The sequence below is a fragment of the Ictalurus furcatus genome, chromosome 6 (assembly GCF_023375685.1).
Source record: "Ictalurus furcatus strain D&B chromosome 6, Billie_1.0, whole genome shotgun sequence".
Lineage (NCBI taxonomy): Eukaryota > Metazoa > Chordata > Actinopteri > Siluriformes > Ictaluridae > Ictalurus > Ictalurus furcatus.
In genome coordinates, this window is record NC_071260.1 from 193,935 (window position 1) to 219,764 (window position 25,830).

Below are 25,830 nucleotides of genomic sequence, written 5' to 3' on the forward strand. Positions count from 1 at the left end.
ACTGGGACACACTGAGACACACTGGGACACACTGAGACACACGGAGACACACTGGGACACACTGGGATACACTGAGACACACGGAGACACACTGGGACACACTGGGATACACTGAGACACACGGAGACACACTGGGACACACCGGGACACACTGAGACACACTGGGACACACTGAGACACACCGAGACACACTGGGACACACTGGGACACACTGGGACACACTGAGGCACACTGGGACACACTGAGACACACCGAGACACACTGGGACACACTGAGACACACTGGGACACACGGAGACACACTGGGACACACTGGGACACACTGAGACACACCGGGACACACTGGGACACACTGAGACACACCGAGACACACTCACGTTCACAGTACAAAGGTGACGTGGGCAAATGTGTCCCAGACCTTCTCCGAATGTGGTTTCAGTAAACAAATCACAGAGTCTTCAACATGCTGTTGCCCCTGTTCACACCTGGACTTATTGCTGTACATCTGTGAGCTGATTACCCAGGACAGGTGTGTTCCAGGTGTGTTCCAGGTGTGTTATACCCTGGAGAATAATTGATAGTTTTCTTAACTTTCTTAACAATAATATATATATGTACCTGCACGGTCAGTATCTGCAGTGTCTGCTGATAAAACATGGAAACTTCTGTAGATATAAAAATGCTGTTGTGTTTATCAGCATCAGCTTCTGGGATCTGTCTGAATCGTTTTGTGTTCAGGAGCACTTTACAGGTCCATTTGAGAGGACAGATAGAATCTCCTGCTGCACAAGCTGTGTGTGTGTGTGTGTGTGTGTGTGTGTGTGTGTGTGTGTGTGTGTGAGTGTCTTGCTTAATAATTAATGTGTGGTTAGCTTTGCTGTAGCACTCGCGGCAAAGCTCAGTAAAAAAGCGGATTTGATTTGCTGTTGTGGATCGCAGAGGGAGCCAGACGCATTTACTGTAGAAACACACACACACACACACACACACACACCCCGAGTGAGTGTGATGCATGAGAGGGTGTGTTAAGCGTGGCGGCTGGCTGGCTGTAACCTTAATGCAATTTCTCATTGAAGAACGGCGACAATAAACGGCAGTGCACACTCGATGAACTCGTGTCTGACTTACAGTCATGCACGTACGATATAAAAACAATAAAAGCAATAAAAACATGAGGAGTAATAACGGTCCTAAAGACAAATGAACTGTTCTGCATGTGATTAGATACTGAATATCAAAGCGAATACACTCAGGGGTTTGGGGGCTCTTCAATTTAATTTAATTCAATTCTTTACTGCCGAAAATGTTACCAATCACATTACTGCCAAAGCAGATAAATAACAGAACAGACACATAACATCTGTGCAAATCTAGCTCACACACACACACACACACACACACAGAGAAGCTAAGCACACTATAACGTCTACTAACAGTCTCTATGGAGGATCTGATCTTACCCATGAGCAATGTAACATGTGTGCTTTGCATTTTTACATTTGCATTCCTTGTTATAATCTAAAAATAATTTACATAAATGACTGTGATTGGATGAACCACAAACAGGATCTGATACAGAAGTTGAAATCGATCATGTATAGAAAACCGTTTACTACTACACACGTACTGTACTGTCGCAGTGCTTTGATCAGCCCTGCTGCTGTGTTTTTCTGAGTATTTGGAGTTTTTGGCCGTCCCATGGCCATGTACATGCCCTTGTGTTCTCAACCCACCTTCATCAACACCTTTCGCCACTCAGACAATGTCACCTCTCACTGAACGTCCGCTGTTTCCTCCTGAATCAGCCAAGCCTTCAACCCACTGAAGCCATGCCTCATCATCTTCACTGCACAGGGAGTTATTCCAATACAGAGGCAATTGATTGGTAAGTAAAAAATAAAAAAGTGATGCCATTCTCTACCACATTCCTTCTCTAATGAGTCTCAGGTTACACCCTTCCACATCTCCAAGCCTCTCTGGCTGCAATTAATTTCAAGAAGATCATTAATCAGATCCATTCATGACTCTTGCACGGACTTTCAGTTTACAACTTTACCATGAGCTCATCTCCGAGACACACCAGAGATCCATCCAGACCAAGATACAGGGCAAGATACGAGACCTCGGAAAAAGACTTGTAAAGGTACAGGGCCCTGGAAATTAAAAAATTGGAAAATTGGTGCGGCTTTGGCTCCGGTAGTAGAGCGGGGTTTCCACTAATCGCAGGGTTGGAGGTTCGATTCCCGGCCCACGTGCCTCCATAAGCCGAAGTGTCCTTGGGAAAGACACTGAACCCAGTTAACTCCCAGTGGCAGGCTAGCACCTCGCACGGCAGCTCTGCTGCCCCTGGTGTGTGTGTATGTGAGTGTGCGTGAGTGTGCGTGAGTGTGTGTGTGAATGTAAAGTGCTTTAGAACCGCTATATAAGTACAGACCATTTACCAAGATGTAAAATGTAAATGTAAAGATTTGAAAGGACTCACCAAGTTACAGGGCCTTACAAAAGCAGCTTACAGGACCTTGGCCATGGATTACTACATACAAGGTCTCAGAAAAGAGAAAGGATGCCAGAAAAGACAGAATCTCAGAAAAGATTCACTAAGGTGCAAGGCCTTGGAAAAAAAAAACCCTCACAAGATACAGGACCGTGGCATTGACGATATACAGGGCCTCAGAACAGACTGAAAGATCCAGGGCATTGTCAAAGACTCTCAAGATTCAGGAGCTCAGAGAAGACTAAAGGATACAGGAACTGGTAAAAGGCTCACAACATGCAGCCCCCCCCCCCCCCCCCCCGCTTTTTTTTGCAGTACCGTGACCGTGCTTCATGTCGTGGAGTCGATGGAAATGAAATGCTGTAGCATCATCACTTTAATGAAAAACATTCCTGCTACTCCGGATAGTTAAATGTTTTGAGTTTCCTAAAAGGGTTCCCCTCATAACACCGGTTCTGTTGTGTGGTTCTGGACGGATTTAAACTTGATGGTTCTAGAATCATCATCAGTGCCATTCAGAATTTTTAACTCTGTACACACACACACACACACACACACACACACACTCAACGCAGTGTCAGATAGCTGTAATAGAGGCTCAGCTGCTCTGTGTGTGTGTGTGTGTGTGTGTGTGTGTGTGTGTGTGTGTGCGCGTGTGATATGATCGTACCTCGAGCCAGACACTTTGATCCACTGATTCTAGACAGATAGATTCTCAATAATGACCTTCTGTTCTACGTCCCTGTCTGTCTTCTTTAGGTCTCTCTCTCTGTCTCTCTCTCTGTCTCTCTTTCTGTCTCTCTCTCTTTCTTTCTGTTTCTGTCTCTCTCTCTCTGTCTCTCTTTCTGTCTCTCTCTCTGTCTCTCTCTCTTTCTTTCTGTTTCTGTCTCTGTCTCTCTTTCTGTCTCTCTCTCTGTCTCTCTCTCTCTGTCTCTCTTTCTGTCTCTCTCTCTGTCTCTCTTTCTGTCTCGCTTTTACATTGATTTCAGATCTGATCAGTTTCACTGCAGAATTGCATGCCTTTGTCACCGCACACACACACACACACACACACACACACACACACACACACACACACACACACACTGCTGTTAATTCATGAGCGTGCACCTGACAGCGTGATGTATTATTGATCACAGAGCTTATTAATGTTGATTTTTGGGTCTTGTGACATTTACAACCGCTGTTACTTTCCTCTTCTGCGTGACTCGCTGACATTTCAGCTCTCATTTAAACCTGGAATTCACTCAGGCCTGATGAAAAAAAACAAAAGCTGGATTTGTGGAAGAGTCTACAACAGAGCTGGAGAGAGAACATCACTCTGCGCCTATTAATGCTGAAAAGTTTGATCTCTCTGGAGAACTCTTAAAGTTTTTACACACGACCCTGTAACAGAGATGTACCGCTCCTTTAATAAGTGAAGATCCCCATCCAGAGATAGAGTTCTAGCTAGAGAACTATCCAGAGAACCTTAGAGGAACCTTTGGCACCTTCGCCTCATGTCATACCCCAGTAACCTGTCTACACTTCCTCTTACGTTCCATCCTTTTCCCATGACTTTTATTCGCTTTTATTCTGAATGAACTTTAACCCAGTGATGGAGCCTACATCCGACTTTATAAATTCACTAAACTAAACTCGGACCTGAACTTAAGGATTTAAATCCAAACGTCCTCCAAATGTCCTTGTGAAAGATTTTTATCAGTAAGACATTACTATAAAACAAATATAAGACTACTGAACCTCTTTCTAGATAGATTTGCTTGTTGTTTTTTTATATTTTAAAAAATACCTTAAATTCAGTTTAATTATAAATTTAATTATAAGTTTAGTTAGCTTAAAACATTTAAAAAATAATAGTTTTTACATCATTATGCAACAATTAAAATTATTAGCACGATTATTATTATTATTATTATTCTCTCTCTCTCTCTCTCTCTCTCTATATATATATATATGTGTGTATGTGTGTGTGTGTGTGTGTGTGTGTGTGTAAGGTAAGAGGTAAGATTAATTTTTCAAAATATATATTTATATATTTTTAGATCTATCTGTTTGTTTACTTGTTAACTTATTTGGTCAAATTATTTTTAATAATTGTTGCTTATTATTATTATTATTATTATTATTATTACTATTATTATTACTATTATTATTACTATTATTATTATTATTGCAGAATATACACAGTTTATGGAAGTTTAGGAACATTGTTTATTTGTTTATTTGTTTGTTTGTTTATTTATTTATTAGATGGCAGCAATTATCTGTGAATAACACACACACACACACACACACACGCACACACACACACACACACACGTGTTTTCCTCCTACATATAACAATATAAATGATTAAGGCCTGTTAATGTGTGTATAGTTTGCCCCCTCGTGTGTTGGTGTATGATCCTCACTGGTCTCAGCCAATCAGGATCAGGGTTTTGGTGTGTTACTGGTGAAGAAACATGGCCATGTGATTTGAGAAACAGAAGTTTAATAAGGAATGGACTGGGATGTGTGGGTCAGATGATAAAGTGTCTTTCCGTCCTCGCTCCAAACCCCCTGATTCCACATCGGGGAGAAAAGTGGTGTAATTTACTGATTAAAAGGAGAGGAAGTGACAGCGTTCAGTCGGAGGAAAGGAAGATGAACGAGTGCGGGCGAGGAGAGAGGACATCTCTCATATTGATCTGTCCAGCGACGGGATTCGTCCTGCCAGCTGTGTGACACATCAGCCACACTCAGATTCCCATTACACATCACCTTGGCTGACCTCAGACATGTATAAAAGCTTCACACACACACAGACACACACACACACACACACACACACACACACAACGTATCAGCAAAATATCATATTGAGTGTGTATAGTTAATAAAGAACTGCTGATATAAACAATAAACTTTACATTTTTGAGATACAGAAATCTCCCAGCACTGCTTTCTAAAATATTTACGAATATTTAGGAACGTGTTATTAATACCCAGTGATTAATACCCAGTGATTAATACCCAGTGATTAATACCCAGTGATTAATACCTAATGATTAATACCCAGTGATTAATACCTAATGATTAATACCCAGTGATTAATACCCAGTGATTAATACCTAATGATTAATACCCAGTGATTAATACGCAGTGATTAATACCCAGTGATTAATACCCAGTGATTAATACGCAGTGATTAATACCCAGTGATTAATACCCAATGATTAATACCCAGTGATTAATACCCAGTGATTAATACCCAATGATTAATACCCAGTGATTAATACGCAGTGATTAATACCCAGTGATTAATACCTAATGATTAATACCCAGTGATTAATACCCAGTGATTAATACCCAGTGATCAATACCTAATGATTAATACCCAGTGATTAATACCCAGTGATTAATACCCAGTGATTAATACCTAATGATTAATACCCAGTGATTAATACCTAATGATTAATACCTAATGATTAATATCCAGTGATTAATACCCAGTGATTAATACCCAGTGATTAATACCTAATGATTAATACCTAATGATTAATATCCAGTGATTAATACCCAGTGATTAATACCCAGTGATTAATACCCAGTGATTAATACCCAATGATTAATACCCAGTGATTAATACCCAGTGATTAATACCTAATGATTAATACCCAGTGATTAATACCCAGTGATTAATACCTAATGATTAATACCCAGTGATTAATACCCAGTGATTAATACCCAGTGATTAATACCCAGTGATTAATACCTAATGATTAATACCCAGTGATTAATACCCAATGATTAATACCCAGTGATTAATACCCAGTGATTAATACCCAGTGATTAATACCTAATGATTAATACCCAGTGATTAATACCCAGTGATTAATACCCAGTGATTAATACCTAATGATTAATACCCAGTGATTAATACCCAGTGATTAATACCTAATGATTAATACCCAGTGATTAATACCCAGTGATTAATACCCAGTGATTAATACCCAATGATTAATACCCAGTGATTAATACCCAGTGATTAATACCTAATGATTAATACCCAGTGATTAATACCCAGTGATTAATACCCAATGATTAATACCCAGTGATTAATACCCAGTGATTAATACCTAATGATTAATACCCAGTGATTAATACCTAATGATTAATATCCAGTGATTAATACCCAGTGATTAATACCTAATGATTAATACCCAGTGATTAATACCTAATGATTAATACCCAGTGATTAATACCTAATGATTAATATCCAGTGATTAATACCCAGTGATCAATACCTAATGATTAATACCCAGTGATTAATACCCAGTGATCAATACCTAATGATTAATACCCAGTGATTAATACCCAGTGATTAATATCCAGTGATTAATACCCAGTGATCAATACCTAATGATTAATATCCAGTGATTAATACCCAGTGATCAATACCTAATGATTAATACCCAGTGATTAATACCCAGTGATCAATACCTAATGATTAATACCCAGTGATTAATACCCAGTGATTAATACCTAATGATTAATACCCAGTGATTAATACCCAGTGATTAATACCCAGTGATCAATACCTAATGATTAATACCCAGTGATTAATACCCAGTGATCAATACCTAATGATTAATACCCAGTGATTAATACCCAGTGATTAATACCTAATGATTAATACCCAGTGATTAATACCTAATGATTAATACCCAGTGATTAATACCCAGTGATTAATACCCAGTGATTAATACCTAATGATTAATACCCAGTGATTAATACCCAGTGATTAATACCTAATGATTAATATCCAGTGATTAATACCCAGTGATTAATACCTAATGATTAATACCCAGTGATTAATACCTAATGATTAATACCCAGTGATTAATACCTAATGATTAATATCCAGTGATTAATACCCAGTGATTAATACCTAATGATTAATATCCAGTGATTAATACCTAATGATTAATATCCAGTGATTAATACCCAGTGATTAATACCTAATGATTAATACCCAGTGATTAATACCTAATGATTAATATCCAGTGATTAATACCCAGTGATTAATACCTAATGATTAATACCCAGTGATTAATACCTAATGATTAATATCCAGTGATTAATACCCAATGATTAATACCTAATGATTAATACCCAGTGATTAATACCTAATGATTAATATCCAGTGATTAATACCCAGTGATTAATACCCAGTGATTAATACCTAATGATTAATATCCAGTGATTAATACCCAGTGATTAATACCTAATGATTAATACCCAGTGATTAATACCCAGTGATTAATACCTAATGATTAATATCCAGTGATTAATACCCAGTGATTAATACCTAATGATTAATACCCAGTGATTAATACCTAATGATTAATACCCAGTGATTAATACCTAATGATTAATATCCAGTGATTAATACCCAGTGATCAATACCTAATGATTAATACCCAGTGATTAATACCCAGTGATCAATACCTAATGATTAATACCCAGTGATTAATACCCAGTGATTAATATCCAGTGATTAATACCCAGTGATCAATACCTAATGATTAATATCCAGTGATTAATACCCAGTGATCAATACCTAATGATTAATACCCAGTGATTAATACCCAGTGATCAATACCTAATGATTAATACCCAGTGATTAATACCCAGTGATTAATACCTAATGATTAATACCCAGTGATTAATACCCAGTGATTAATACCCAGTGATCAATACCTAATGATTAATACCCAGTGATTAATACCCAGTGATCAATACCTAATGATTAATACCCAGTGATTAATACCCAGTGATTAATACCTAATGATTAATACCCAGTGATTAATACCTAATGATTAATACCCAGTGATTAATACCCAGTGATTAATACCCAGTGATTAATACCTAATGATTAATACCCAGTGATTAATACCCAGTGATTAATACCTAATGATTAATATCCAGTGATTAATACCCAGTGATTAATACCTAATGATTAATACCCAGTGATTAATACCTAATGATTAATACCCAGTGATTAATACCTAATGATTAATATCCAGTGATTAATACCCAGTGATTAATACCTAATGATTAATATCCAGTGATTAATACCTAATGATTAATATCCAGTGATTAATACCCAGTGATTAATACCTAATGATTAATACCCAGTGATTAATACCTAATGATTAATATCCAGTGATTAATACCCAGTGATTAATACCTAATGATTAATACCCAGTGATTAATACCTAATGATTAATATCCAGTGATTAATACCCAATGATTAATACCTAATGATTAATACCCAGTGATTAATACCTAATGATTAATATCCAGTGATTAATACCCAGTGATTAATACCCAGTGATTAATACCTAATGATTAATATCCAGTGATTAATACCCAGTGATTAATACCTAATGATTAATACCCAGTGATTAATACCCAGTGATTAATACCTAATGATTAATACCCAGTGATTAATACCTAATGATTAATACCCAGTGATTAATACCCAGTGATTAATACCTAATGATTAATACCCAGTGATTAATACCTAGTGATTAATACCCAGTGATTAATAGCCAGTGATTTAAAAGGTACCTTTAAGTAATGTGCTGTTTTAAGGTGAGTGATCATTACTGTGTGTTGGAATCGTCCTCTGAAGCATCCTCATGTTTAGGACATAACCAATAACCTACTGCAGTGCATTGTGGGATTTTATAAGTGCAGTAGATATACTAGGGTTACTGTTTCCACCCTGTAGTGTTAAATTCCTATTAGACCACAGCAATTTACCAATGATAACAATTTTTATTTATTAAAGAGTGACACATCATACTTTTTATCTGTTTATTGTTGCATTTAATGTTCACAGAACGAGTTAGTTCCTGTTCTCGCTTACGTTTCGAGCACCACTGTATATAATGTTGATTTTAAATTCCAGTTCATCAACGCTTACAGGATTCTTTTACGTTAATCAACAACAATTATTAATAATAATTATATATAAAAAAAACCTGTCCAATATGTTAATACATGTCTCAGGAGCTGGGTTTAGCGTAGCGGTGTTACGACTGAACGCGCTGCAGCGATAAGAACACGACGTAAAGCTTATTTAAAAAGAACAGAGTGGAAATGTCAGAGCCAGAGTCACGTCTTAAATGTCACGGACCGAGGGCCATTTCACAGAAGTGAACCATGACCTTCATCTCACCTTTCTAAATAGCACAGATCAGACCTCTAACACACACACACACACACAGACACACACACACACACATACACACACACATATCTACTCAGCTAATTAACTCGAGGTAGCTTATCACGATGGCCTGAAACCTGTGCAATTTAAATGTCATTGGTGCAAACACACAGATTACAATGCTTTTCAAAACACGCTCACGCACACACACACACACACACACCATTCTATCAGGAATGTTTTTATTGATCAGCTCTGAGATGAAGAGAAAATAAATGCCGGAGTTGAAATCAATGCTGTAGTTGTATTGTATAAGCAGCAGATGGTGTGCAGTGATGAGCTGGAACATTGCTAAGTAGTGAACGCTACAGGAGGGATAAGATACGCTAACACTGATGAATTGCTGAGCTCACTGGCGTTTTAATTAATGATGGAGTTTTAATTAATCAGCCTGACTGATTGGCAAGCTGATGTCTCAATCCTCCGACGTGCGTTATTAGACGAGCTGACCTTAACAAAACGCTAAGTGTTTCGTCTCAAAGCTTAATTACACAATGTGTTTAAAAGAAATGCAACAAGGCTAATAAAAACCACATAGCAGTCAGTTTACTATCAATCTGTTAGCCAAGTCAAAGGGAATAAAATAATACAATTCTAGTCAGAGTTACAAACATATCGCTGATTTTCTTCTTATTTATAAATGTTTGATAAACACCAATCAGACATGCGTTCATGCAGAGCTGATTTACATTTAATCTCACCAACAAAATGAAATAAAAGAGCTGAATATAATGAAACGTTACTCTAAAGCTGAGCGCATAATATAGCCTTAATTAGTGTCACTGTTAAATCTCAGCGTGTGAGCACTGCTGCTATCATGCTCATCTAAAATCCTCCAATAGGACGACGGCAAACTAACGGGACGCTACAGATACGGCAGCAGCAATGGAGAAACGTAAACAAAACACACTAATGGACAGAAATAATTCTCCTTATTGCCTCGAGCTCTCCGTGATAAATATCTGTGTTTACACGAGCTGATTTTCTCCTTCAGCTGATTTTAGGATCACGCTGATTGATGACGTGAGCAGAACGTAGTCGTGTACTTTATGGTCAGAGGATCTTCATCATGTAAGGTGACATGGACACACTCTCACGGAGTCTGCTATAGAACTCACAACAGAGTGTATGTGGATTTCATTCAGTGTGACTGTAATAAATAGAAAGAACAATCACACAGTGTTTTAACCGTTTTATGAAGCAGCCTCTCCTTTTAAAAACCGCTTTATAAAGCGTACGCTACGTCTTCAGCGACTGCAACACGTCGGCTACCGCAGACACACACACTCCCCCTGCTGTGGGGTGCCATTACTTTCGTCTTAATCACACAGTTAATCTTATTTTTCTTAATTTACGGATTTCTTTCAAGCCATTAATGTGAAACGACCGAGTTTCACAAAATGTTCATGAATCAATTGGAGTGTAATTGAAATAAATCGGCGATTTAATCCATAAATACGATCACAATAACTCATCAACAATTCTACAAACTGCAGGTTCATATTAACAATGATTAACAAAAATTAACAAAGTCTTATTGCACCATCATGATGAATGTCTTGTGTAAATGCTCCTGTGGATGATTTATGAATAAATGTGGCCGTCTCCAGCTGGGAAACACCACAGGAACGTGAAGAACATCTCTTATGTCTTATCCAGTTAATTAGCACACGAGCAACCTGAAGACTGTGAAAGACACGCGGCCTTCGTGGAATCCCAGCCAGGGTGATCACACACACACTGCAAGACATGTTCGAATGTGTGATGCTGTGTGGTGGGTGACAGAAGAGTGTGTGTGAGTGTGTGTGAGGTGTATGTGAAACAGAAAGAGATGAAAGAGAGGAGGAAAGAGAAAGACAAGCAGTGCACTCAAAACTAATTGAGCTGTTCTTCTTCTCTTCGAGATCCCTCTCTGCAGGGTGTGTGTGTGTGTGTGTGTGTGTGTGTGTAGGTGGTTTGGAGAACACCCACACATTTCACTCTGAGTACTTCAGAAAGACTCGGCTCTCCTTTTGCTCGTTTTGCTCATGTCTGTGTGCTGAGAAAGTTTCACTCCATGTTCTCCAGCCGCTCTGCTCTCCTCAGACTCGTGTAAAAAGGAAGGTGGAAAAGATGGAGAGAAGAAATTAACACACCGTGCCAATTATAAAGAAGAAAACAAGGGAATGTGACGTGAACGTTCTCAGCTTGCTTCTGCGTCTATGCTGACTATTTTAAGGAGTACAGTGTATAAGGACATACTCTTGGTAAATGGACCTGTGTGGACGAGCTGCAGCTGAAATTGCTGATTTTGAAATGGAGAACATGCAGCATGGAACCTAGCGTCCATTACTGTCTCAATGAGCAGAACTTCCTTGTATGGAGGATGCCTATAGCAGTGCCTGGGAAGTTTTAGCTGGAGATTCTGGCTTTAATAGTGTCCATAAAGCAGTCTGTAATGCAAGTTTGAGATTAGCGTGTGTCGAGCATGAGAAAAGCTAAAAGGTCTCATTTACTAACAAACACCACTGCAAAAGAGCATGCACAAAAGACTTTTTTTGGTCGCAACAAGCACAAAATGACTCTAGAAGTCTAGATTGTGGTCTTTGAGCTGCATGGAGAGTGATGTGCAACCCGTGGCTCTGAAAGCGCTCTTTCACACGGCTCTGCTCGCGACACATTATTATAATCCATCCATCCATCCATCTTCTACCGATTACTCCTTTTCAGGGTCGCGGGGAACATGGAGCCAATCCCAGGGAGCATGGGGCACAAGGCGGGGTACACCCTGGACAGGGTGCCAGTCCATCGCAGGGACAATCACATACACACTCACACACCCATTCATATACTACGGACACTTTAGACACGCCAATCAGCCTACCATGCATGTCTTTGGACTGGGGGAGGAAACCGGAGTACCCGGAGGAAACCCCCGCAGCACGGGGAGAACATGCAAACTCCACACACACAGGGCCACGGTGGGAATCGAACCCCGGACCCTGGAGGTGTGCAGCGAACGTGCTAACCACTAATCCACCGTGCGCCCCACATTATTATAATATAAAATATTATTATAATTTATTTACCTTTAAAAGCCAACAAACAACTGTGGAATGAATTCCTTCAGGAGAGAGATTAAAAAACAGTCTCGCACACACCTCGAAACTTCCTAAAAAGTGATATAAAAGTGTTAATGGTGCATTAAAGCAAAAGAAAATTTAAAAAAGGGACGTTTCCCAGCGCAGTCTTGTGCAGTTGAATGTAGAGTCAGTTTATTCTAGTGTGAAATAAACATTATTAACGGCTTTATTTACCGTCTGCTTCACTGGTTTTCCACTACATCCCCACAGCGGCCACCATGTGTGTATGTCAGGAGATTTTACATTCTATTGAATAAATTGAATTTACTAATACTGAGACATGCCTACTACACGCACACTGCACTGCGGTTTAAAAGCTGATGTGAAGTGGAAAGGGTCGACCACAGCGCTCTCAGAAACTCCAGCCCAGTAATGAAGGCGCAGAACGCAGTTTCCCTAAACACTAATAGAAATAATGAAGGAAAGGATGGAGGGAATGAGAGAATTAATGAAGGAAGAATAAAGAAAGTTATGGAATAAAGATTATGCATATGAAAAATGTAGAACAGCGGTTGCTCTACTCCGAGTTCTCTCTTTTTCTCTGTTTCTAAAGCTGAAGCCAGAGGTCAGATCGGGGCAGATGTGTCACGCTCTGCAGATGGAGAATAAACGCCTTCTGGGAAATACACACACCAAGATAGACCTTACACACTGCCCTTCACACACACACACACACACACACACACACACACACACTCACTCTCTCTCTCTAGTGGACGCTGTGGTATTTTTAAACCTGAGCTCAGGGGTGAGGGTGAGGAGAAGCAGTGTGATGACCTGTACTATGCTAATGCTTCAGTGTCACACAGAAGAGTGCAGGATCTGCATAAACTTGGCCAAGGTTCTGAGTACAGACGCATTCGTATAATTTCTTTCATTTTCAGAACGAAGGAAAGTCCATGTTTTTTGACACTGGTCGATACCTTCTGCTATAATATCAGCTCATTTTGTGGTTTATCCTGTCCTTTTGTCTGGTTTATAGTACGAGTACGCGCCGTCACATTTCAGTGACATGAAAGCACGTAAAAGGCAGATCAATGAAGCAGTAATGTTATAAAACTCTAACAGATGGTGTGCAGTGAGGAGCTGGAACATTGTTAAGTAGTGAACGCTACAGGAGGGATAAAATATGCTAACGCTCCATGATTTTCTAATTAATGATGGAGTTTTCATTTATCGGCCTGACGGATCGAAGTTCCACACATTTTGATCTTTTGGATATTTTTAAGAGAAAAAAGTTACAAAAGCACTTTAAAAATTTTTTTTTGATCCACGAGCCATATGGTTACTTCTTAGGATGCTAATGCTAATAGCATGTGTAAGTGAGCCCCTGCTGCGATTTTGTGTCACGGTGAAACGGCGTTTATTTATAGACCATGTGTATGTTATTATCTGTGTTTCTTTGCCAATCGGTGTGAAAGGAGTAAGTCACGGGATTAGCATATTCATAAGCTGATCTTTCTTTCGAAAACTGAGGCGAGAAATACACACACACACACACACACACACACACAGAGTGTCTTGGCACAGATTTCAGCGCCGTGCTACACTTAACAAGCGTATACGACACGGTTGGAGCAGCACTGGAAGCTAAGCACCATTTTATGGCTATGCTAATGAAGCCAGATGTGTGCATGTGTGTCACTGTGTAATCAAGCAGTTCTCCCCGAATGCTCATATGTAGAGTTAAACAAACACACTGTTCTTTTTGCGTGTAAATCCATCATGTGAGCTGAACACCTCACACACCTCCTGCTAAAGCTGTCCAACCAGATTGCAGTAAAGGAGAATGAAGCAGCACTGACTAGCTAATTAATGGATAATTAATTACCCATGTTAATTGGCCGATGGAGGATCTATTAGGACCGGATTCAAAACTGCTTTTGCACACACGCGCACACACACACACACACACACACACACTTACTTTACAGCTTCCAAAACACACTGCCTTGCCGAGTATGTCCCCCATTCCACCCATTTTTGTAAAAATGCTGAAGAAATTCTAAACAGAAAAGTTACAAATAAACACAAGTGCAGTCAATCTTTTAAGGTTCTAGTTGGGTTCTAGATTAGATCTACAAAAGATCTTGATTAGTACCTTACAAAATGGGCTTCTTAAAGGATCATTAACTTTATCATTCTTCACTTCCACTAACTCTCAGTTGTAGAGTTTATAAAACCTTTAAAGTTTCCCTCAGAGAGACAACCCAAACTTTACTGGTTCTAGATTACGTTATTAATGAGCTTGGATCTCCGGGGATCTTTAGATTGTTAAGAGTTTATAAATCATTTTCGGATCGCCCTTGAGGGAAAAGCCACACTTAGCATTCTGCATTGGGTTCTAGATTTACATTTACATTTACATTTATTCACTTAGCAGACGCTTTTATCCAAAGCGACTTACAAATGAGAAAATACAAGCAGAGCGATATATCAAGCAGAGAACAATACAAGAAGTGCTACCATACAAGATTTGGATCAGTGGATTGTAAAGAGTTCTTCCCTTATTTAAAAAAAAAAGAAACTCACACATTTAGGGTTCTAGATTAGGTTGGTACCTTAAAAAATGGGCTTCTCAATGGATCATTTAAGGGCTCCTCTAGAAGGGTCTCTATATTGGGTTCTGGATTGGGTTGGTACCTTAAAAATAGGCTTCTCAAGGGACCTTTGGAGTGGTAAGGGTCTGCAGCAAAGTTTACAGAAGTTTTAAGCTGAAGTCTTCAGGAAGGTAGATCTCCAGGAACCAGGCTGGTGAAAGCTGATTTAGATTCATTTTAGTTCCATTAAATTTTCAAACCTCAGAGACATCAGCCAATAGAAAAAGTGGGTGGGGCTGTGAGCTCTTGCTGAAGAATGGAGGGATTGATAATTAATTATGAGCACTGACACTTAACTTTTCCCTTGGTGCTCCACTTCATTGAAGAAACTAGCAAACTTCAGCGTGAACCCACTTTCTGCATTAACCCCAGAGAACCCCGAGCATGCTTCTGAGTTTGTCTGAACAGTAAATGGATGCAGTCACGAATTCCATCTGTTAAAAGTCTTAAGAACGTATTAATATTAAATTAATTAGTAACTAAGTGGAAAAAGCTTCATCAGCTGTCATGTACAGATGGAAAAGTCTGAAAAACAAAACCCTGTTTTTAACCTGGAACTATGAAATATGTAAGCATGAAACTGTCAGAGGTCTACAGTGATGTCGACGTGTTCCCGCTCATAATTGTCCTCTAGAGATCATCAAGTGAGCTGATAGTGACGGAACCGCTTGTAAGATGACCCGAGGGACGTGACCGAGGGCACATGGAGAGGGAAAAGTCAAGCGGGCCGCTTTAAAAACAGTAATGGAGTGCAGGTCACAGGGCGCTCATCGAAATCTTTTGTCACCATAGCAACCTCCTGCCGACGCAGCAGTTCTCCATCTCCATTCAGTCCCTACAGAACACGAGTCAATAGATGTGTGTGTGTGTGTGTGTGTGTGTGTGTGTGTGTGTGTGTGTGATGAATCCATCTCGTCATGACAGCGTGCTCATGCTCTGTTCGGACTGACAGGAACACGTCTTTTATTTTCAGAACGATTTTCTTGTCCGAGAAATCCGCATACACTTCAGTTACCAAACTCCACGTGCATGACTTTACATATCCTCCATCTGTAAAAGGTTTTCCGTGTCTTATAAGCTCCAGTGAGACAGTAAAGCATGCAGCTTTGGCCTTCGCCCACCGGCTACGTTTCTGCAGAAGCTGCATGGTGGGTTTCGGGATGTTTCTTGACATTAGATTTTTTTAAACGAGGCAATAAGTTCTGTGCAGATTGGACACGGCAGAGCACCAGAGCTCTCGATAAAAGCAGGTTTCAGTCAAGTCACTGAAATTTTCGATGAATTCTTTCTTCTCGCCGTCTCCACAAACAAGCTAGGGATCTGCTTGAATCCGAGCGCGAGAGGTTACCATAGAAACGTAAGTGGTTTTCCGTTAATTGGTGTCGTGACACATGTGCACAGCGCTGCATACATGCACTGGCCATAACTTGAAATATATTATTATAAACTGACTTTTCAGTCGGTTTACAACATCTGTACGCTGCACAACAAAGGAACTGTAGTTGACTTTACATTTTCTGCAGGAAACTGATCTCCAACGACGTGTTTAAGTTTTTAACCATGATATGTTGGTGAACGGTGAGACGCCTGGCAGGTCACACCATTTTTGTCAAAGAGCTGCATGTGGCTCGCGAGCCATCGGTTCCTGACCACTGCACTAAATGAAACAAATTCCATCAGTTGTCATGTACGGATGGACGAGTCTGAGTAAAAAAACCTGGAGCGTAAAACAGTCATCATGACTGCTCCAGCAGGAGTATATCTTCAGTATACACCGGAAAAACAGTACAGCACGAGGTCTAATCTCGTCTCATTAATTTTACTATCTCCAGGTAACATGGTGTTGCACATTTTTCAATGTCACTGAAAAGCTATGGCATCTGCTTGTGATATTAAACCAGTAAAGATTCCACTTGTTTTCTGATGCATAAATCTGTTCTTCTCAGCATAAACTCTCAATAGCTTTGTTGCTTAGTGACTTGAATTTCCACCATCACACCATCACAGCACAGGAGAATATACACACGTGTTCCTCACACCGCTTGTCCACATCAAACGCTCCACATTGTGCTCTCTGCACAGGCTAACAACACCTGAAACGCGTATTCGGCTCACTGATGGCTTGGTTCTATGAGAAAGCAACAACCAAATGTGGACAACAAACAGGGGGTTTTACTAGAGCAGGATTTCAATACAACAGGAAAATCAGGGTACAGCGACAAGACCAAAAAGCAGAGATATCAACTGACGTTTTCTGTATTCGGGTCATTTTAGTATCTTCTTTACTGAAGTACAAACTTGAGCACAATCATAGCACATGAAGGAGCTGGAGTAAATGAGGAGCTGGAAGTTTCTGTGACAGTTTGAGGCCAAATATTTATGTGAGAATCAACATTAGTGCAGGCATTAGGGATCAAAACACTTATCACATAAACAAAACAAAAACTCTGTGATGGAACAGAATAATAAGTGGAGAAAGACAGAAAATGCAGACTTTACCAAGCACAAAGACAAACAGTCAAGTATTTATATGAGTTCATAATGAGTCCAGAGCAGGAGACGGGAGTGCGTAATCAGATATTGATTCAATTTATTCCTCCTGCCTGCCTCCCGAAAATTAAACCCCCCTTGATGATAGCAATTAAATGTCTAACAATGTGATAAATTGAAAGCATGATAATTGTCCAAGCCCATATTGCGGGTTTCAGCACGTCATAATATCTGCTTACGCGTTCTTATTTCCAAAGAGAATGAAAGTAGATGCTATATAGTACTGCAGCGGAAACATCTGGATTCATCATGACACAGAAATACTGCTTTCCCTCATTTATGTAAAGAATAAAACACACCACAGCACGTGTATATACCACAGCACGTGTATACGCCACAGCACGTGTATACGCCACAGCACGTGTATACACCACAGCACGTGTATACGCCACAGCACGTGTATACACCACAGCACGTGTATACACCACAGCACGTGTATATACCACAGCACGTGTATACACCACAGCACGTGTATACACCACAGCACGTGTATATACCACAGCACGTGTATATTCCACAGCACGTGTATACGCCACAGCACGTGTATACGCCACAGCACGTGTATATACCACAGCACGTGTATATTACCACAGCACGTGTATTTACCACAGCACGTGTATACGCCACAGCACGTGTATACGCCACAGCACGTGTATTTACCACAGCACGTGTATGTACCACAGCACGTGTATATACCACAGCACGTGTATTTACCACAGCACGTGTATACGCCACAGCACGTGTATACGCCACAGCACGTGTATACACCACAGCACGTGTATACACCACAGCACGTGTATAAACCACAGGACGTGTATACATCACAGCACGTGTATACACCACAGCACGTGTATAAACCACAGGACGTGTATACACCACAGCAGGTGTATACACCACAGCACGTGTATAAACCACAGGACGTGTATACGCCACAGCACGTGTATACGCCACAGCACAAGTATATACCACAGGACGTGTATACACCACAGCACGTCTATACACCACAACACGTGTATAGACCACAGCACGTGTATACACCACAGCACGTGTATATACCACAACACGTGTATAGACCACAGCACGTGTATATACCACCGCATGTGTATACACCACAGCACGTGTATACACCACAGCACGTGTATACACCACAGCACGTGTATATACCACAGCACGTGTATACGCCACAGCATGTGTATATACCACAGCACGTCAGGATGTGTATATACCACAACACGTGTATATACCACAGCACGTGTATATACCACAGCACGTGTATATACCACAGCACGTGTATACACCACAGCACGTTTATATACCACAACAAGTGTATATACCACAGCACGTGTATATACCACAGCACGTGTATATACCACAGGATGTGTATACACCTCAGGATATGTATACACCACAGGATGTGTATACACCACAGGATATGTATACACCACAGGATGTGTATACACCTCAGGATATGTATACACCACAGGATGTGTATACACCTCAGGATATGTATACACCACAGGATGTGTATACACCTCAGGATATGTATACACCACAGGATGTGTATACACCTCAGGATGTGTATACACCACAGGATGTGTATACACCACAGGATGTGTATACACCTCAGGATGTGTATACACCTCAGGATGTGTATACACCACAGGATGTGTATATACCACAGGATGTGTATACACCACAGGATATGTATACACCACAGGATGTGTATATACCACAGCAAGTGTATATACCACAGTAAGTGTATATACCACAGGATGTGTATACACCTCAGGATGTGTATACACCTCAGGATATGTATACACCACAGGATGTGTATACACCACAGGATGTGTATACACCTCAGGATATGTATACACCACAGGATGTGTATACACCACAGGATGTGTATACACCTCAGGATATGTATACACCACAGGATGTGTATACACCTCAGGATATGTATACACCACAGGATGTGTATACACCTCAGGATATGTATACACCACAGGATGTGTATACACCTCAGGATATGTATACACCACAGGATGTGTATACACCTCAGGATATGTATACACCACAGGATGTGTATACACCTCAGGATGTGTATACACCTCAGGATATGTATACACCACAGGATGTGTATACACCTCAGGATATGTATACACCACAGGATGTGTATACACCTCAGGATGTGTATACACCACAGGATGTGTATACACCTCAGGATATGTATACACCACAGGATGTGTATACACCTCAGGATATGTATACACCACAGGATGTGTATACACCTCAGGATATGTATACACCACAGGATGTGTATACACCTCAGGATATGTATACACCACAGGATGTGTATACACCTCAGGATGTGTATACACCTCAGGATATGTATACACCACAGGATGTGTATACACCTCAGGATATGTATACACCACAGGATGTGTATACACCTCAGGATATGTATACACCACAGGATGTGTATACACCACAGCAAGTGTATATACCACAGTAAGTGTATATACCACAGGATGTGTATACACCACAGCAAGTGTATATACCACAGTAAGTGTATATACCACAGGATGTGTATACACCACAGGATGTAGCCAATGATTACAATTTTTATTTATTAAATAATGATGCAATACTTTTTATCCAAATTCAAATGCAATTTGTATCACACACACAAGCATACACAGTATAACCTGTCCATCTATACTTACATTTAATGTGTTTTGTCATGTTATAGCAGCTATAAACACACATTCCCTCACCAGTCTCTCTTTATTCTCTCTGTTTATAAGAAGAAAATTAATCTCCGTGTGTGTGTGAGTGAGAAACAGTAGAGAAGTGTAAACTCCTCTGTGATGAAGATGTTGAAAACTTACAGTTACAGCTTTACATCTGACTGTTACACAACGCTGACACTGGAGACTCCTTATTTTGTATATCAGACAAACTCTGTACAAATGTTTATTTAGCTAACACACACACACACACACACACACACACACACACACACATACATGAAGAGATTATTTGTAGGGTTTTTCAGAGAGCATTATTTCATTCCATGTACTGCATCACTTAAACATTTTGCTCTCTAGAATATTCAATATTTCATTTTCACACCGGGACATCAATAGGCAATTTATTATGATTGTTGCTATGGTAATATATTAGTGGGAATTATCCATTTTTCTGCACTGTAGCACATTAATTAATTAATGTTCTTTCACTAATTATTTAAATAATTCATTTAGCTGTAATTGTTGCACACTTATATTTAACAAAGGTATTTTTTGATAAACCTGTGTTGTGTTCGAATGGTTAGATATCCATGAGAGCAGAGTATTTTTGTGACCAAAAGGTCAAAAGGTTAAACAATTAAGAGAATTTCTCAGAGCCGTCATTACTCATCTTTACCAAGGGTTCCAGTATTAATGGAGGGCGCTGTAGATCCATCAATGAATTAAAACTGATCACACCTTCGTTAGATCATTACACGTGTCCTGATAACGCAGGGCAGATGGTTAGCGTTGATGTTTAATATTCTGAAGAGGACCAATAAGATGAGATGAATCTCTGCAGTTCTGAGAACATGTTGTGTGTCGTAGCAACTGGTGGATTTTCTCGCCGCACAGTACTCAGTGCTAATTGCACAGATGGATTTCACAGAGTGGAGCAGAAGGGTGACCACAGGACCTCTCTCTCTCTCTTTCCTCTCTCTCTGTCTCTATATATCTCTCTATATCTCTTTTTCCTTCCCTTTATCACTCCGTGTATTAGGAAATCATTAAATCACTAGAAATATAGTTTGAAAGCAGTGTTAGCAATAACAATAATGATGATAGACTTGAACAGAGGGACGCTTGCTGATGTTCAGAGTTAGTCATCTTTTGTTAGTCGTTTTGTTTTTAAATCATTTTTGTCTTGTTTTAAAAGTCAAGACATATAGATGTCTGTTTTTATTTTTCACCAAACTAATTGATCTTTCCGTCGCTGAGCATCAGATACTCCACGTTATTGTCGTGTTGTTGTGTGCACTCCTCGTCTGTCCGCTGTGTCTTATCTGCACTCAACAAATGTCGTAGAGAGCGAAGCTTTCTGTTTGCGCTGAAATAACACTGCGCCTGGTGAGAGGACCAGATGGCACTTCACCGGGACATTCAGGTCCTTCCTGTGTGTGTGTGTGTGTGTGTGTGTGTGTGTGTATATATATATATATATATATATATATATATATGGTATCTTCTATACCATCCATCCATTTTCTATACCTCTTATCCTACAGAGAACCTGGAGCCTATCCCAGGGACCATGGGGTACTCTGAACGAGGTGCCAATCCATCACAGGGCTTAATCACATACACATTCACACACCCAAATCCCAGATCCACCGAGCTGCCGCTGTCGGGCCCTCGATCAAGGCCCGTAGCCCTCACCTGCTTGTCACGTCATTGCTAGTTCCAGCCACAAAATGGCCAACAAGAACTACATTACCCATCAGCCCTAGCACATCACTTGAGCATATCCCTCCCTGACCACTTCCACCTGTGTCTTGTTGCACTGATCACTAACCCTATTTAAATTCCTGTCTCTTCCGGTTTCAATCTCAAGTTTTTTTCTTTCTTCATGATCTGGAAACAGAGCGACAGCTTTCAGTTTTCATCTGAGAACGAGAGCGTGACGGAGGGAAAATGAGAGAGAAAGAGAATCAATAAGGAGAGAAAGAAGGAAGGAAGTTGCTCTATTTTATTTTTTTGTTTTGTTAGTGATCTGTCCTCCCACTTGGTTTCTTTTCTTTGTGTTTTTCTTAATAAATACCCACACTGATGGCTTCCACAGCTGCAGTAGTTTGGAGTTTACTGTCGGAATTTAATTTTATTTCTTATTGATTTGTCAGCGACTGCAACAGCTACAGATTTCATCTCATTATCAACTTGCTGCTTGATTATTAAGCTATTAATCACTAGTTTTGTACCGTTACACCCTAACCTCGAACTTGTACAGCACAATAATGAACAGTCCTTTAACTAACACACACACACACACACACTCGCAGCAGTCAGTCATGTTCTTGCTGTCTCCTCAGTCGAGCATTTCAACATTTCATCCCCAATCATTTCTAATTCACACTAAAGGGAACCGCTCTGTTCTGCCAAAAAGAGTGCAATCAAACGACTGAAAGATGGTGAGAGAGAGAGACAGACAGAGAGAGAGACACACACACAGAGAGAGAGACACACACACAGAGAGAGAGAGAGACACACACAGAGAGAGAGAGACACACACAGAGAGAGAGAGACAGACAGAGCAATTTACAAGACTTTCCTCTTCAACGCTAAACTCTCATGTGTCACTTGTGTGACTCGTGTTTGAGAGGATGGAGGTGAACAGGAGACGGTGTATAAATCCGGATCGTGTTGTTTTTTCATAAAATTCAGGTGAAGACATCCGGCAGCGGTGGAGATGAAACACTAACAAGAAGCACTTCAAATTTCTTCACCGAATCCCCGGAGTCTGTCGAATACACGACTTCGGTTGGTGAACACAGTCGACTTTTATTTTCAGAGAGAAGTGAGAGAAGGAGGAAAAGATGGAAAGAGTGGAGGATTTCAGATTGGAAAGCTCTGATCATTTATTTGAAACTATATTTTTAATTAAATTTCAACTCCGAGCTTCATGATGCTCTACTGGAAACACGCCAGATCGATAAGAGACTAACTGGAGAGATTTTTCATCCCGATACATTTGGTTATTTTTTATTTCCCCGCCGTGTTGGCCCAGATTTCACTAACGTTATTGCGGAGGCCGAGTGGAGCAGGAGGATTACTCCGAACCCGCTAATGTAATCGCTGCGATTGAGCTAAACCCCGAGCCATCGCTTATGACTACGTGTAGAGATTAGAGCCATCCCCATCCATCTGTCACACTGCTGATCAATCTGTGTATGTGTGTGTGTGTGTGTGTGTGTGTGTATGTGTGTGTGTGTGTGTGTAAGAGTGTGTGCCTGCTTGATGTTCTTGCAGTAACTCCACACATATGGCATCACATGGCTTCAAAACCAAACTTTTACTGATAAACAACACACACACGCGCACACACACACACACACACACACACACACACACACACACACACACACACGCGCACACACACACACGCACACACACATAGTTTTTCTGATTTGTTACAAACCTGAAATTTACATATTTCACTGAAATATTATAATATATTCTTATCTTCTATATATAATTTTATCTTATCAAATAAAATTATGAAACATATCTTTAAAATATTAGGCTGAATATTGTAATTAAATTATAATGTTATTAAAGTCAGCATTAAAAATTCATTTAGCAAATGATATTTATTTCATTATTTTGTTTTTCATGATTGTTTGTCATTTCACAAAGTTACATGAAATGCGGTATTTATATTGTTACATGTTTATAAATATTATATTTATAATAAATAGATAATCCATCATTTATTCACTCTTTTTACATACATTTTATATGGAATAATGTAGTAGGGTGATATTGTCCAAATATTTGTTAAATATCAGTTATTTATTTTCAAATATTTTTCTAATCTCAATTAAAATTCAGCACTTTTTCACATTTATTTATTTATTTATTTATTTTATTTTCACTAATTTGTAATTTTTCACATTTCTGAAAACTATTACAGATTAAATCCATGTGCAAAAACCAACAGAAATTACTATTATTATTATTATTATTATTATTATTATTATTAAAGTCGAATTTTAGAATCTCATGAGGAGAAATATTTTTAAGGTTATATAAATATAAAATTCCCACTAATGAAAATGTTGGAACTTGTTTGTCAGTTAAGACATTGTTCTTTTGATGTTGTTCGCGCGCGCGCACACGCACGCACACACACACACACACACACGCACACACACTTACCAAGTTGCCGTTTCTGCACAGCGGTCCTCTGAAAACTCCTTTGATGTTGCGGAAGTGTCCATTGCTGAGGTGTGTGGAGCTGATCACGATGTAGTAGCACGCCATGTGGGAACATGTGCACACACACACACACACACACACGCACGCACACGCACACACACGCACACACACACACTAAAACAAGTGGAGTTCCTGCAGATGTCTGGCTGCGCTGCGTCTGGTTAAAATCCCGAGTGTGCTGTAGAAGAGTGGGAGATTCCCATCATCCCTCCATCATCTGCACATTATCCATCAGATCAGCATCTTCTGTCGTTCTTCCCTTCTTCTGTTTTCCTCCAAGGGAGACAACACTAATCCCTTTATCTCCTCGGTATCCGGATGCGAGAGTCTGCTCCGTGTCTCAGTGACGGCTCTGCGCCACGTGTGGACCGTGTGTGGTGTGTTCATCTGCTCCAGTCGCTGCCCGAGGAGTGTGTGTTCGAGGCATGATGTCAGAGAGAGAGAGAGAGAGAGAGAGAGAGTGTTTCAGTGAGCGCTGCAGTGAAGAGTGAATCTATTGCGCGCTGCTTCTACAGTTCCACTGAGTCAGCCACTGTTTCCCCTCAGCCTATCACACACACACACACACACACACACTACCCCCCCCCCCTCTCTTCAGCATCAGGTTCGAGTCACTCTCTGATCCATTCAGTGTAATGAGAGAATCATCACTGTACAGTTTATTTATAAATGAAGTGACATCCAGAAAGACAGAAACAAACAGAGAGACGGCTTTCAGTTTTCATCTGAGAGAGAGAGAGAGAGAGAAGGAAAAGGAATAAGGAGAGAGAGAAAGAGAGAAA

General features: G+C 39.9%; 1 protein-coding gene across 1 annotated transcript in view; it reads right to left on the reverse strand.

The window, feature by feature from the left end:
- The window catches only part of znf804a (zinc finger protein 804A), a 52,755-nt gene extending 27,292 nt beyond the window's left edge, over window positions 1–25,463 (reverse strand). The window contains exon 1 of the mRNA XM_053626097.1: window positions 24,989–25,463. Within this exon, the coding sequence (XP_053482072.1) occupies window positions 24,989–25,093 (105 nt within the window). The 5' untranslated portion in view covers window positions 25,094–25,463. The remainder of the gene's footprint in view (window positions 1–24,988) is intronic.
- Window positions 25,464–25,830: the final 367 nt, after the last annotated feature.